The sequence below is a fragment of the Terrapene carolina genome, unplaced genomic scaffold (genome assembly GCF_002925995.2).
Source record: "Terrapene carolina triunguis isolate 2854851 unplaced genomic scaffold, T_m_triunguis-2.0 Scaffold148, whole genome shotgun sequence".
Taxonomy (NCBI): domain Eukaryota; kingdom Metazoa; phylum Chordata; order Testudines; family Emydidae; genus Terrapene; species Terrapene triunguis.
The window spans coordinates 2092286-2109131 of NW_020664499.1; the positions used below are offsets into that span (position 1 = coordinate 2092286).

The 16846-nt window shown below is 41.7% G+C and overlaps 1 protein-coding gene across 12 annotated transcripts in view; it reads right to left on the reverse strand.

Moving 5' to 3' along the window:
• The window catches only part of LOC112112062 (zinc finger MIZ domain-containing protein 1), a 504548-nt gene that overhangs the window by 192761 nt on the left and 294941 nt on the right, over positions 1-16846 (reverse strand). For all 12 annotated transcript variants that reach the window (XM_024207775.2, XM_024207776.2, XM_024207786.2 and 9 more), the window contains one exon: positions 10875-10988. In XM_024207775.2, the coding sequence (XP_024063543.1) occupies positions 10875-10988 (114 nt within the window). The remainder of the gene's footprint in view (positions 1-10874; positions 10989-16846) is intronic.

Sequence of the window (16846 nt, forward strand, 5' to 3'; positions counted from 1 at the left end):
CCTGCTTATAAGTTCAGCCTGATCATGTGAGTGGCAGCAGTCTACAGAAAATATGAACTCTAATACTACTTCACAAGCAGAGCTGTTTCACAGGTGGTTGGAGTATTATAAAAAGTGTATTAAATAAAATTTAAAAAGAGAGAAAAATGGATGATCACACGTCTCAAGTCTGTGGCACTGAAGCTAGCTATGGGAATCCTGTGGTAAAACTCAAAAATGCCAGGGGGGAGATATGAAGTCCTTTGTCGACCTCAGCACCTCACTACCTGGACCAGCAAGGAGCAGAGTGCCAATAAGGACCTTCAGCCCCCCACTCCTCACCCCCGGAGCAAGTGTCTGATATTGCGTATACACTAAGCAAACTTCCAATGATGTAACTACATAGATGTAGCTACCCGAAGTGCAAACTCCAAATGTAGATGAGCTGCACCAGCACAAAGCAGGGCTTACCTCTATGTAACACACTGAAGTCAGAGCTCAGGAGCGACCCCTGCAGACAGTTAAAGACTGGCACTGAATGAGCATGAGGAAAATCTTCCTATCTAGTCATCCAAGGATGTCAGAATGGTGGCCATGACACACATCCCTGAGAGAGATCCTGAACTTAGCTGAACACAGTTCACCATTTGAAATACATAAAAATATTTGTCTAATGAATGTAGGGAGAGGACAGGATGGGATCAGAATTTCTCCACAGAAGCCTTAGAAGCAAGTAGGTGTGTGCCATCCTTAGGGGTCTGCAGGCTGTCTCCTGTCCTTTCATGGGTATAGATGTGATCTTCTATCTGTAATTACTGTGATCCTGATCTGATCTGAAATCTGATCTTTGAAGTGTCACATGTTGATTTTCGATTCTGTACTTCTCTGTATTAAACAGAAAGAGCCTAGACAGGCATGAAGTCAATTTAGCAGCAGATACCTTGCAAACACATTAGCCTAACTTTGTTGTTTCTGCCATCTGAGGCATTCTGTTTTGGAAACCTGACCTCATCCAAACGTATGGTTCTTGTCCTTTTTGTTTTTAATTACATTTTTTAATTACACGTTTGATGAGCTAAAATGGGTTTCCATATCACAAAACTGACAACAGCTTTCCTATTCTTAAAATGATCTGAAAAACGTCAAGAGCTTTGCTTCAAAGATTTTTTCAAGGAGAAATGGAACTCAGAAGGTTATTTTGCATTGTAAAATGACTGAGCATATGCAATATCACAACCACAAATAAGTGGCCCAAAGCATTGTTCCTTTGGACATTTTAATACAACCATTTTTGAGTAATGCTTCTCTTTAGAGTATATAGAGAGCCTCAGGTTACAGAAAGGATACAAATGAAAACCTGGAATTTCAGATACAGCATGACCAGAGTTATCAAAGAATTTTATGTCTAACAATATTTCTGTCACTTTAGTACAGTCATACCACCTTGGTTATGACTCCATCAGGTCACACCGGCTAAGCAAGGTTGAGCTGAGCCATTATTTGAATAGAAAACCTCCAAGAACACCTAGACGATGAAAGAAGTGCTGTGAGTCATGAGGTATCACTTCTCCCTCTATCGATGTTTAATGAATACCTCAGCATAGTGTTTGTGGTCAGGGTGGCATGGGAAGTGACATCTGTCAGATGAGATGAGAAACCAAGGTCCTGACCATCTGTGGTCAGCAATCCCACAACACTTTTGATAAGCAGAGTTGCATAACTCCAGTGTTTTGACCAACAGCCCATTCTGGTAATTACATTCAGCCTGCCTAAATTCCTCCTGCCATCCAAACTGGATATGCTATTGCTTTTCATAACCTATCGTGAACTGTTAAACAACTGCAGTATTCCACACCAGAGATGACTGCATGAAGCTACGTGTCCCTCTCTTTGAACTGCCTTGCAGGCATGTTGTGAGGCCTAAATAATGTAAAAAACTGTGAATTCTCATATGAAAAGTGCTATAAGAGTGCAAAAGTACTGCTATTATTGTTCCTTGCCGAAAGTGGTCAAAGACAGGCATATGGATATGTCCAGTGGTCTTAGCTCTCCCCTTCTTATTACTACTGCTCCATAGTACGACACAAGATGGAAATCTCCACAACACCATCATTAATATGCCAGGATATTTTTCAATGGTAGAATAATGTAGTGGGATGGGGATGGATTTAAGAATGGGAGAAAGGGAGAGTTAAAACTCTTGACCAGATTTAAGTTCTACTTGATATAGTGGTCTACATTATTTTACTATTGGCTTTGTTTTATTTGGGGGGAGGAAGGAGCAAGACAACAACCTTCACATGGTGCTCCTGTTATGTGTTACTGATTAACACAATGAATATCATCAATTTCTTAGGAGTCCTTGTCTGGGACTTCATTGAAGAACTGCAGGACCAGTTCTACGTATGTACAAACTCAATACGAAGGTCGGACACATGCCAAATATGCAGCGTAGTTGTAGCCGTATTGGTCCCAGGATATTAGAGAGACAAGGTGAGTAAGATAATATCTTATTGGGCCAAGTTCTGTTGGTGAGAGAGACAAGTTTTTGAGCTGCACAAGCTCGAAAGCTTGTCTCTCTCACCAACCAAATTTGGTCCCATAAAAGATATTACCTCACCCCCCTTCTCTCTCTAACATGCTAAACATGACTATCTTTCAAGAGTTCTCAAGGTGAATAACATCAATGTTGCTCAACAAGGAACTCATACTAACAGGCTACGAGCAAGCTGCAAGATACAAAATTCATGCCTATGAATTAACTGCCACTGTGAACAATGCAAAGTATGCCGACGACATCGCTCTTGTGGTATAAGGCAAAGACCTCGCCACCATTGGTGATATCCTTTCAGTACATCAAGATAATGGTGGCATACTTTTAATACTGGAAGCTCTACCCTAATGCCTCCAAAATTTTGGTAATAGCCTTTCACCTAAACAACAAAGCTGATAAGGAACCACTCAGTGTCACCTTTTACAGTCAGCAGGTCTGAAAGGAGCCCTATCTGAAGTACCTGGGTGTAACCTTGGCCTTTTAAACCTTATTTGGAAAAGACATGCAAAAAAATAAAAGCAAGAACTAGTTCATCCAAACACTTGCAAACACAAAATGGGGTGATGATGTGCGCGCGCGCGCACACACACACACACACACACACACAGAACAGCGACTCTAGCACTGGTATACTTGATTGCTGAACATTGCGCACCAGCTCACATATACTAAATCTTTGGAGGTGTAGTTTAATGTCGCAAGGAGAATCATAACTGGAACATTAAAATCAACACTCCTTCAATGACTGCCCACTTTGGCACATATAGCCCCACCCAAAATCTGGACACGTGCGCGCGCACCCACACCCACACACACAGCTGGTGCATACAATCAAACCATGGCCAACTAGGACTTACCAATTCATGAGGACCTCCAGAACCTTCCAAAGACATGCCTGAAATCTCACAAACCTATTTGGGATCGGGCTAAAACTCTTGAGGCAGCCTCATTCAATCCTGAAGCACACTGGAGAGAATTCTGGGATAATGGTAATGTCTCAAACAAACACCCGATTGCTGACCCCACAAAAAAACTTCCAGGCTTCAACCTGCCCCAGAAACAATGACTCACTTTGAACCATTTCAGAACATTGAATGGCAGATGCTGTCTCATCTCTTCCACCTCTGGAAAATAGGAGATAATACACAACGTAACTGTGGACACCAGTCGCAAACTATGGACCATACTATAAATCACTGATGCTTCAATCATGTGCCTGTGTTATCTCATGAAGCCACTTCCAAAGGTATTCACTGGCTCACTAATCTGGACTTGGTTATTTGAGGTTGCCATTGTTTGGGAAGATAGTAAGTACAGCTGCATATATAGTATACTAATATGTGTACTACTAATGAATATTCTTATGTTTACAGAGCATAAAGCTTATTACTCACATAATGTAACTTTAGTTTTATAAAGCAGATTTAATTCCAAATTGCTTTACAAATTTCACACCCGCTATATTTAGAAAATATTTCTCCTAGCAATGAAATGCAGCCACTTTGGGTTACAAACTGGCAGCTATTTTAATCAGTTTTTTACAACTGTATGCAACAGTTAGTGACAGACAGAGAAGAATACTACATCCAAATGAAACTTCAGGAATATTAACAGGACAGATACAATTTCATTTATAGACAGAATTCAGGCTTCAGAATACAGATTCTCAAATCTGATTTGCAAAGTAACCCTTGTGGAAAAGCAGCTCACACAGCACCTCGTTTTCCTTTGCAAATTAGAAGACTCACACAGGTTCTCACTAGAAGAACACAAATATGTGTTTGCATTTTATGTATGTTTCTACGTATTTCCTCCAAGCTGTTTTCTGTAATCTCTCTCTGGAGTCTGTAACTTGCAAGAAAAAAAATATATATAAGATTTACCTCCACCTCCTTGCATGTTCTCTATCTGTTTAAATGGGTTTCTGTTTAAAAGTACATTAAGCTCTCATTTCAGGAGTTTTCATGGGTCAGATATAAAAATCAGTTCTAGGATTACTGTGAGATTGACATTATTTTGCATGGTGGTAGTGCTCGTAGGCTAGGGTTATATCCCCCTAAAGGAAGTGTCCCTTAAAGGGTCTTATTTAACAAGGAAAGGGTCTTTAACAAGATAAATCTAGCTCACTATGGGTCTAATAAAACCTGTCCATTTTCTTTTCTGGCAAAGTTTCAGTAGCTCTGACAAACTCTGAGTTTATTCTTAAAAGAAGAAAGCCAGACCTGTTATCTCCAGTATATTCTCACTGGCTCCTATAGGAGCAATTTCAACCTGAATAATGCCAAGTGCAGGGAATGCACAAAGGCAAATCTATTCATTAGCCTAAAATTTGGTCACTGGGAGAAAAGTGATACTGTGAAAATTATGTTTTGATGTTCCACACATGCTCTGTATCCGATTCACGCAGTTTACCAGTCAAAACAAGATTTCCATAACTGCTGGCACTTCAAACTCAATCTAGGATCTGAAAATCATGCTGTGATGGCTTTCTGTTTCTTACATCAACAACGGTGATTTCGCAATCAAAGCAGGCAACTTTGCAGATGACGCACAGAATGATATGCAGCATGTTCTTTTGCAGCTATATTGATTCAGTGGGACTGGCAGAAGGAGAAAATAATTGCTTTTGTTATTAAGCTAAGAAGAGCTAGCTAAGACCGTACACAGGAAACTGGGGTGTAGCCCCAACCTACCATTTCCCAAGAACGACTGTTTGGATCAAAACCACAATTTGAGGGATTTGAAGTAATCAGTCTTATGTAAGGGTAGAACTCTTATTTGTTATTTCAGCAAAAATATTAGTTTTAAAGTGAACTACCCAGGGAAGAAAATTGCTGTTCATGTAGATCTGCCAAATACATTGGACAGGCTTTTCATAACAGCACACAGGTCTGTGTTGAAGACCTGGTCTTGCACCTCACATTTCTAAATTTTGCAGTTTGTGAATGGATGCTCTGCTCATTTTAGAGACAGCCTGCCCTTTGTTCGCATTCTCTGAATACTTTAGGATTGGGATGTTGCCTAGTGTATCCTGAGTGTTATCCTATAGCACAAAATCTACATTAGTAAGTTGTTCTTTCATGTCATTTATGTGCTGGAAGGAGTAGTTTCATGTTGAACTTTTTTTTTTTTTTTTGGCAGTGTGCGCAGAAAATCATGTCTGTGTGTTGTATGAAAAATTAAGAAAATCAATTTTTCTTTACACATGGAAAAGGAGGAGCCGATACTGCAAACCTTTCTAATGTTTTGTAGAAATTCCTGGGTCATTTATCAGTGTGCTTGCTGCTTTGGAATCCCATGTAATGCAAATGTTCTAATAATGCCAGAGGCTAAGTGCTTTTTAATTTATATCCCAAAAGTAATGAAGTTCCAAAGTAATTTGTTTTCAAAGGTCATTTTAGGGATTGGAGAAATAAAGAATTAATAATTCTGCTGCAATGGAATGAATAGGCTTTTACACTTTTGGGGGGGAGGGGAATCATAGTATAATCCCCCACAAGGTAAAATAATTGATAAACATTTCCAAAGATAAGCAGCTTTGGCTCTTAATATCATAGCGCATGCAGTTGCTAAATTAATATTAATTTTGCTTATGACTAAGGCCCTACTTGAATTGCGGTATGATTGTCAAATAATTGTGGCTGAGTTGTGGACAAGACATGGAAAATCATGGAAAGTAATAAATGGAGCCCCAGCCACCCGGAGCTGACAGCACAAGCCCCACCCACTATCAGCTTGGATAAATGGACTTCTACTGTACTAATGAAGAAAGAAGTGTGTGTTGCAAACCTCAAAATGTATGCAATTTTATGGACTATGCAAAGTGAGCTAATTAAAATAAAAATTGCAGTGGAAATCTAATATTACGGGATCCACAGTTTCCACAATATTGTAAATTAAGTAGGGCCTTACTTATGACGGTCCAATACACAATTTGTTTTCAGTTGCTCATAACTTTCTGAAAAATTCTCCTTTGGTGTTGAAACACCCCTTGTTTGGTCTTACCCTCCTTACAGGTGGGTTTGTTTTGGTTTGTTACTGAAAATAACGTATATATTCTCACTGTGGTTGCGGTGGAAGTTGATGCCATATCAGCTGCATCGACTGCAGCTTGTAAAGAGGTTCTGGCCACTAGTTTGCCCTCATCAATAAGGGCCTGATACTGAGCCTTGTCCTCCTGAGGCAACGTGTTCCTGAAGTCCAGGAACTTAGAGTAATTCAAGAAATTGTATTTGGCGTGAAGGGCCTGATAGTCTGAGATTTGACACTGCAGTGGTGGTATATGTAAACACCTTCCACCCCATAAGGTCAAGATGCTTGGCCTCCCTATCTGCAGGGGGGCCCTTGGGTGCTGTTGCCTGGATCATTCAGTGGCTGCCTGGACCTGTAAGGAGTTCAGGGCAAGGTGGGTGAACAAGAACTCTGCTTCCTTAGCTGCAACTAAATATTGCTTCTCTGCCTTCTTGGGGATGGGGGCACAGTCCTTAGCCAGGATCCTAACGCAGAGCCCAAAGTGCTTGGTTTTGGCTCCTCAGGTGAAGAATATCTAAGGGGTTCTCTTCCCCTCTCTTTATAGTCCAGTAAACCTTTGAAATGTATTCTTCTGAAGCGTAACCCCAGGGAAAACATGCCGGCCAATCACACTGGCCCATGTGGCCCCCCAAAGCACAGGGTCCGGAGCAGTCGCCCCAATTTCCCCTACCTAAGGGATGGCTCTGCATGCAACAATATATACCAGTGAGTTTTTTAGTTTTCCAGTGCTCTATTGTGTGCCACCTTTCGGATAAATATCATGATGACAACAGTGTGAGAGATGCACAGAGCTGGCCAGGCCAGGCCATGATTCACTGCTACATAGCCGGGGGCTCATGCCATCTGGCCCTGCGGTGCTCTTCAAGCCACAGCAACACAGCCCCTGCTGGTTCTCATATAGCTTAATTTACTGTAAGTGCATCCCGACTGGAGCGCCTGGGCTGCAGGATATCCAGGAGTTTATGCTGAAGGTCCTGGATTTCCTTTAAAGAGATGTGGAGCTCTTCCGCCATTCTCCGTAGGAGCTCCTGAAACTGTCTATGCTTATCCAGGGGAAAAGAAAAGGCTGGAGCAATCGCCTCATAGAGCAACAATGATGGAACCCGTCTCAGAACTGATGTTACCAGTGGATCCAGCTCATCTTCCCCTTCTTCCATAGGCTCAGGGGATTCAGACTGTCCCCTTGGAGCAGAAGGGTAGTAAGATTTCCTGTAGGAACAGATGGATTCTAGGTAATGTGTGTAAAGATGCCATGGGCACCAATAAGGCCAGTATGAGGAGTCGAAGTTGGGTTGTGATGGGACCACCTGTCCAGATTAGGAAGTTTCTGTCTCTGTGGTCGAGGCTGGTTCCAGGAAAGTCTTGTTCATGTCCGGGCTGAATTCACTGAGTGGAGGAGAAGCTGGTTCCACTGGTACATCTGTCTCCCAAAGATGAAAAGGTCAGATCCTGGTCCATCAGTGGTGCTGACAGATCTATGGAGAGGAAACTGCTGCTAGTGGACGGCACAAGGGGACAGACTTCTCCCAGAGTCTTGCACTCCCACAGGCATTTGTATCTCCCTGGTGCGGACTGGTCCCAATAACAAGGGAGATTGTGGGACCAGGAGGATGAAGATATCATCTGGAAAGGTTGTGTCTTGTCACTTCATACCACTAGAGTAGGTATAGACAGTGGCCCCTTACAGGAATGTAATGGTACCACCAGTGAATGAGTCACCAACATCACAGTTTTCAGTGGTACCGACAGTTTCCAGTCCTTCGGGTCCCAGTGTTTTATTTAGGTGGGACAGCAGCTGGTGTCGAGGTAGATGCAGAGACTGGTACTGAAGGAGACTTGCTCCTTGGAATCTTTTGAACACGATCATGCAATTTAGGAGTGCCTAAGTCCTTATGGCTTGGGTATGAGCGCACACCCCACTTGGATGGGGCTGGGAAGGGATCTCTCCTCCTAGAGGAGGGAGTCTGGGAGAGTGCCCCTTATTCTAATGAGATGGCCCAGCCAAAAGTTCCTTCCCTCTGCATTCCTATCCTTGCCAACTCTGGCCAATGCACAGGGGGTCTCCCAGGCTTGGGTCTGACTGAAACCTTGTTGCATGCTCCACTTCTGAAACTAAAGCTCTCATGCTTGCTGTGTTCTGGTGGGGGGAAAAGCAGCAGATACTGTACTTAGTGGAAATCCGAGCTTCTCTGAGGCAGTAGAGGCAGAGCTGGTGGCCATCCAGGTCAAAAAGGAGCAGGGGCAGGAGATGCAGTTTTTGAAGCTCAGTAGCCAGGACATAATCCCAGGATCAATCCCTTGCTGGAAAGCCAGGAGGGCTCCCTGGGGTGGGAATTCTAACACACACTAACGTAGGAACTACCAAAACACTAACAACAACAAAACTAAGACCAATACAGAATTTGAATATTTACAGGAAGAAGAGAAAGGAGAAGCTCCAGATACTGGAGGATTTTGACTTAGGCCAGGAGGGGGTACAAAGGAACTGGAGAGGCGGAGGGTCCGCCCCCCTTTTATACCTTTGGTGACGAACACATGGAGAGCAGGGGCATAGGTATGGACCAACGGAACTACTTGCAAGAAACCTCTGCACAGGTGAAATATACTTATGGACCAGCACTCAAAGAAGGAGGCCCTGATACCAACTGGAGCCTTTGGGGGCTTCAGTTATAATATTATATGTGTGTGGCTTTGTTTACATTGTAAGTTCTTTGGGGCAGGGAGTATCTTTTTATTCTGTGCTTGTACAGCACCTAGCACAGTGGGGTCTTGGTCCGTGGCTAAGGTTCTTAGGTGCTGACAATACAAATAATAAAAAATAGACAAATGAATAAATAACAATAAATCATTCAGACAGGAAAAAACTAGGCAACTAGCCATGAGTGGTATCTTGGAGTCTAAATGGGTGATTCTCTGTCACTTGCACGGAGTTGAATCAATCAAATGAAATAGAGCAGGGTGAGCTGGGCATTCCTTTTCTTTCTTGCTCTCTTATTGAGCTGTCTTCAGCCATGAGGTCAGGTGAGCACAGTTAACCCACAGACACAGGAGTCTACGTGAGTTCATAATGCGCCAGTCTTTCATTTGTCTCCTTTTCACAAACACCAAACTCAGACACAGGGTTTATCAATCGCCAGATACAACATAAACATATAGGGACAGTATAACTATGGCCACATTACATCATGTGTATATTTTGATAAATCGGGGAATTTGCTGAAGACAACTTACAGTTTAAACATCATCAGAAGTCTGTGGAGCCCAATAACATTTATAATTCTCTCAAGAAATATTTCCTGCCTTGAAGGATGATATGCAATTTCTTATAGATCACTAGATTGATTCCATACCTTGACAGAGTTCTGAGAGATGCTATACACTTGAACGCATTAAGATGGAGCCATTCCTTAACATTTGAAGTATTACAGCTGAATCTGGCTCTTAGTAACTGCTATATGTATGCTCTTTACAAACTGTATGAAACCAATTTGTGTATTTTTGCCTGGATAACAAGCATCTGTCAGCACTTATGCTGAAGGATGGCATAAGCTATCTAGGTGATCTATTTGTTTCTCTTACTATTTTGTAGGCTTTTGTTTTAATTTATCTTTATTATGTAATGTTATGAAAATAGCAAGAAAGCTTTTGAGTACCCCCGCCGCACAGTGTTTACTTGACTCTGTGAATATTTCTGGGCTGGATCCTAAATCTGCCGGGCAAGCGGCACCATTCAGAACAAAAATTGCTGCTGTTGTAGGCACTGAAATGTACATTCTGCATTTGATAGTTGCTCTAGGATCAATCACCGCTCATTTGACTCACACAGGCAGTCCCATTAAAGTCAACAGCACTCTCACAAGTAGTAAGGCAGGATTTGACCCACGTCATCATATGAAACAGGCTAAGCCAAATGAAATGGATTTCTCTAGAGTGCTCATCAGCTGATGGACTAGCCCTGGTTACCTCAGAAGAGTGCCCTTCCACCCACTTCCTCAAAAATAAGCAATAGGGGAGATTTGTCTGAAATTTCGATGGCTCCCCTAATTAGTGGCTCAGTTAGTGTATATAGAGAGATGCAGTATAGCTATATAAGATTTTACCCTCCAAATGATTAATTTCCTATTGCCTTCTTAAGTTGCACGTTAAGATTAGTCACCCTGATCGCTATGAAATATATAGATATTAGTATGTGGGGATTAAGGAGCCACATGCTGTACAAAAACAGTGACTAACTGCAGACTCAGTTACCAGTCTTTGACAGACAGCACAGAGAGAGGAAGAAATGCCATCACAGAAAGAGTTGACGTACCGTCAAACAGCCCATCAGACTCTGCTCAAAAGGTCTCTGGAAAGCTCTCGGGTCTCCACACCAATCCAGGAGCTCTGTAGCTGCATTATGGAAGTTTGCAGGATTCTGTAAGTGCTGAAAAAGGGGGAGATTAAACAATATAGTAAATAAATAATGTTAACTGCTAGATGCATTCTCTTCATCACACTATTTGAAAGCCAAAAAACCAAGGAAATGATAAGAGATGAATAGAGTAGACCAACTTAATTCATTCTCTATTATCTGTTTATGGCTCCTAATTTAATTTTATTGCGTAGAGGTAATAACTCAACTGAAAGTCCAGATCCAGTTCCCCAAAACTTCATGAATTGTGCCCAGAGATGTAATAAGTTGAACTAGGACACCAAGGCTCGCCAACCCCAACGCAGGGCAGACTTGAATCTCATTCTGCATTTCACCTCTTTGCCTCAGGCCCAACTCCAACTGCTGGAAAGGGGGACACAGAGCCAGCAATGCTTTTAGAACAGCTAGATTTCAGCATCTGCCCGCTTACTGAATGTGGCCCGACTGCCTTGCTATGGACATTGCTGATACTTATTAAACAGTTTGCACAACTGTAGCTACTGTGGTTGCAACAAATATTGAGACATTTGCGGCACTGTAGTTCAGGAAAACAGCACACGGAGGAAAACACTGACACCAAGGTATGGCTGTGACATTGCTACAACTGAAAATACAAAAGCACATAGAGTGTTGAGAAATATCCAAAGGAAATCTCACAACCCCTGCAGGAGCAGGATTTCATTAGCCGGCAAAACTTGGAGAAGGAAACCCATCTAACTGCTACTCTCTTCGGTTCCCCTGCACTGGTCAAATTACAGTCCTGTTTTGGGAGACATTTAGTAGTATTATTTAATACCATAATGCCTACTGTCATATTTCAAAGTACTCTAAAACCAAAATGCTCCAAATTTTTAGCGTGGGGTGGAATTCAAGACGGTAGCCGCTAAATCCCCTGAGAAGAAAGCACTATTTGTCTGGATTTTGAAAACAACTGACATTTACATATATCCATATCCCTATCTGGGGTTGTATAAGGCAGGGGTCGGCAACCTTTCAGAAGTGGTGTGCCGAGTCTTCATTTATTTACTCTAATTTAAGGTTTCGCGTGCCAATAATACATTTTAAGATTTTTAGAAGGTCTCTTTCTATAAGTCTATAATATATAACTAAACTATTGTTGTATGTAAAGTAAATAAGGTTTTTAAAATGTTTAAGAAGCTTCATTTAAAATTAAATTAAAATGCAGAGCCCCCCGGACCGGTGGCCAGGACCCGGGCAGTGTGAGTGCCACTGAAAATCAGCTCGTGTGCCGCCTTTGGCACACGTGCCATAGATTGCCTACCCCGGTATAAGGTCACCATTAACATGATGCCTGTGTGCCTACATACTGTACAATGCTCACGCCCAGAATGGGGATACATTATGGGCACAAGAGAGCCACATGGTACAAGCCTTCGCTTGTCGAGCCTTCATTTGTGAGGTCTTTGGGGCAAAGGCCATTTTTTATTTGGTGTAAAGCAGCTAGCAAACATCAGGCACTATAAGAGTTTTTGCTTGGGGGACAGGCATGACTGGCAAGGAGGTAATAGATCTAACCAGTGCCCAGAAAGAAGCTGGGGTAACAGCTACCAACAGCACAGACAAGGACAGTCTTACTACCCCCAGTATGACTATGGCTACAACTCCTACAATCCAAGGCCTCATTACTGCCGCTATTAATATGGTATTTTGCTGTTAAGTATCCACTAAAACCATTTAACTTGAATGCCAGATTTGGGGGTTTGTTTTGCTCAATTTTCTCGTATTTTCTATGTAATAACTGTTAATAATAAACTAATACATACTATTATTAAAACAACAATAGAATTAAAAGAAGAATAAAATAAGAATTCCTAACTAATGGAGACAATCACTACCGTGGCATAAGAGGTGTATAAAAGATTTCCACTCGCCTGTGGTGAGAGGGCCTTGAGCTAACAAGCCAATGCTTTCTAGCTGTGGCTGTAACAGACTCATATCCTCTGCACATTGGGCATAGAGAAGGCCCTGTAACATACACTCACCAGCAAGTTACATACTTTCTCCAATCAAAGAAAGCTCAAGCCGACCTCTGAGGCTCATAGTCATCTGAATCCCGACAAGCCCCTATTTACGTGGTGGCTGCCATCTTCCTATACTTCCTCCTTTTTATGTATTCATTTATCTAAGAGGTGGAGGACATATTCTATGTCCAGGAGAACAGCACCTGGCTATACCAAAGTTCTGTATATTATATCTGTCCTTCATACCTTGCAATGGAAAATGCAAAACAAAAAAACCCCAAACGAAACCTCATAACTGAAGGACTACACACTGTATGCACCAGGAAATTGTCAGCAATTCCTAGAATTGCCATTTTCAGGAGATCGGACTGGCCCATACGGTTCATCAAAAAGGGTGACCCGTTGGCATCCTCTCTGGCATATCCAAATATCCAACATTGAGAGTTAGATTTTGCATAAAGGGGATTTCTGTCAATGGAAAACTTGGAGAACTCTCCAGCTCAACAAAGCCAGCAGCGTTGACAAAAATGAGATGGTCAGTGATGACCCAAAACTACTTTACTCCGTTTATATAGGTTCCAATAAGACTTAATTAAAAATACTGATATTCACTCTAAAGATTCACTTATTTCCTTTCCCATGTGTATCATCATAATCTCATGTAAGTATCTTCCTAAACAGGCTACATACACAGTAATGCCAGCTTTCACAATAGGTGTGATGTTTGACTTAAAGCCCAAACTTCTAGAGACAAGAGCTCACATGGGAAACTCAGCTTGATTTTAAAAAAGTAAGGTCCTAGCCTTTCTGGTTGCAGAGAAAAGTCTGAAAATGTGCACCCAGAAGGCTTAAAACCCAGACGGCAAATAAAAGGAAACCAACAATAAAAGGAATTTATTAAATTCTCATTATTTTTAAGCCAACCTGATGAATTTAGGGAGGTTGTTTGACTCATTATTTTTGAATATTTGGAGTTGGCATTGCTATAAACATACGTCCTACATCCAAAATCTATTCACATTAAAGAATATTCAGTTCTCTCCCCCTCTTATTCTCATGCCAGATAAACCAAATAAATTAGCTCCATGACAGCGGAGTGAAAACAAGTATCCTCCCACACCAGGGTGTGACAAGCTCTTATGTCTGTGACCTTTTGGATCCTGTTACACTAATCCTTGTTCTATGGAGGATCTTTGTCAGAAGCCCTTGTATTGACAAGAGATGACTGGTATGTGGGGCAGCAAGTTTTAAAACAAAGGAAGAATTAAAAAAAACAAACATCATGCAACATGGTATCTTCCCACTCAACAACATGGAGCCAAATTTATACCAACTGCATGACTTCCTCTGGATTGTATTTTCAAAGCAACATTTCCATGCCAGCTCAATGAGAGGAGTCAAAGCTCTTTGTATACTTATGAATATTAGCATATCCAACTAAACAAAGATAAGAGGGATCTTTTATGTCTGTTATAAAAACCAACAGGCCAAGTAGTTTAGGTTATTTGTCCTGACTATAGCAAGCAGAAAGGTGAGAGATTGGGAGCCTTCAAAGCTGCGAATGTCTGTTGCAAAAGCTCTCAGTATCTACTGTCATTTCAATTCTCCATTCTCATTCAGCAGAAAAACACAAAAACCAACTCAAAACCCCTTAGAGCATCATACACCAAAGGCAACTTCTCCCGCTATAATGCATCTGCAAAAATTGCAGAGAAAGAAAAATGTGAGCGTAACTGGAGCACAAATCATACTGTGATAATCACATGCTGCAGGGGTAGCAAAAAGATCGCATGTTGCAACCTCAATAACACAAAACCAACATTAAATATAATAGAGAGGAAATGTGGTATGCACATGTTGTTGGGCATTGTAGGTTTCGCCACCAAGACTAATACATATTTTTAAACATACACGATTTTGTAGGTGATATTTCCATCAGACACATCCTGCATTGAGAGCAAAGAACTCACCAATCCTGAACACAAAGCACAGAACAATATGGCTATTTTTTGTTTGCGGTTTGAAATCATTGGGCCCAAACTGCTTTTCAGTATCACTTCACCAGCTCCTCCCACAGTGACCCGTCAGTCCACACACTCAGAATATGGAAAAAAATAGTTATTTTTCTTTTACTGATCATCAGGTAAGTCTTGTAGCTCAACTTTTGGGTGCTGAACTGAGATAACTTAAAGGGGCCTGATTTGCAGAAGTGCTGTACACCTTCCCTCTGAAAAATCAGAAGTCAAGTTTAGAAGTCAAGTTGGGCACCCAAAAATGGAGGCACTCAGTCATTCACCATTTTTGAAGATTTAGGCCACCATTAAAGACGCCTTACACATGGGTTTAATTTTCACTTCACTGTATCATACACTGACACCTACTTAATGTGAGACTATCAAAAATCAATATGCTTTGACACGTGTAAAGGACTGAAATAAGTTTGTTTCATTTTTAAACTTCACTCTAGAGATATATACTCATTTCAATGGGATACGTCAGAGCAGAAGCTACCTCAAAGTGAAGCTATTAATGCAATGTCGATGGTGATTTGGACTTCAATTAATTACGCGTTATGCAACTCTCACTCAAGTCTCCATCTCATCAACCCATTGCACTTAGGCTTTTTTTTTTTTTTTTGGCATGGTCAAGCACAGCAGGGTCCTATCATAAACCAACCACTAAAAGATGGGTCCTCCACTAAAAAATAATTTTATACACACACAGCATGCTGAAAACTTGACGTCCTACACAGCAACGGTGCTACTGAAAATTAATTTATACGTTAGTTATGCAAAATGAGTGACCCCTCCCCCCCGCCTTTGTCAATTCTGTCAAAGACAAAAGTTCCAACCAATCTAAAGGAAGAAAAGAACTTGCCAAAACACTAATGGGTTTGATCTCCATCCTCTTTATGTTTGAGTAGTTTCTGGAGCAAGAGAGAAAGTTCATGCTGTACAACGTAGGGAACCTGTTATAGAGGCTGCATGAAGCTTTTCATGCCAAAAACCTATTTCTCATCCTTTTCTAATTTTCTCAGTACATAATTTTTAAAATAAGTAAGGGTTTTATTTTTTTGCCTGAAATTTCTCAGGATTACAGAGACCAAAGATGTTTTCTGTGGGTGGGGATGGGGAGTTGAAAGGAAACCACACATGAATCAAAACATACATATGGAGAAGAGATTACATCCTAGGAAATGTTGCCTTATGCAAGAACTACTAATATAAAACTACCACTACTACTATAAAAAAACTGAAGACTTCAGCACTCACTTTGGGCTATTACATCTAATGCAATAAGCACACAAGACATTAACAGGCTGGCAGAGCTCTAAGCCCAAAGGTTCTACAAGAGAACCACAATATTTAACCTACAACCATGATGTTTAAATACGTGTTACTTATTTTTTCATCACCAACAACGTGCTCAACACTGCAGAAGACACTTGTATCAAGGTAGTCGCAGGGAACTCACAATCTAAAATAGCAACAAACAAACCAAGACACACTGTAAGAATCAGTTATTTACAAGACTGATCTTCAGTATTACTTAATTTTACTAGAAAACAACTATTGACAAAACATCACAATTTCATTATTTCACAACCTATCACAGAGGTGGGCAAACTATGGCCCGCGGGCCACATCCGGCCTGCGGGACCCTCCTGCCCGGCCACTGAGCTCCTGGCCCGGGAGGCTAGACCCTGGCCCCTCCCCTGTTGTTCACCCTGGCGAAATGCTCTGGGTGGCGGGGCTGCGAGCTCCTGGGGCAGTCCGGTGCTCTGTGCTGCGTGGTGGCGGGGCTGGCTCCAGCCGGGCAGCATGGCTGTAGCGCCACCAGCAACTGGTGCTCCAGGCAGCGCGGTAAGGGGGCGGGGGGGGGGGGGTG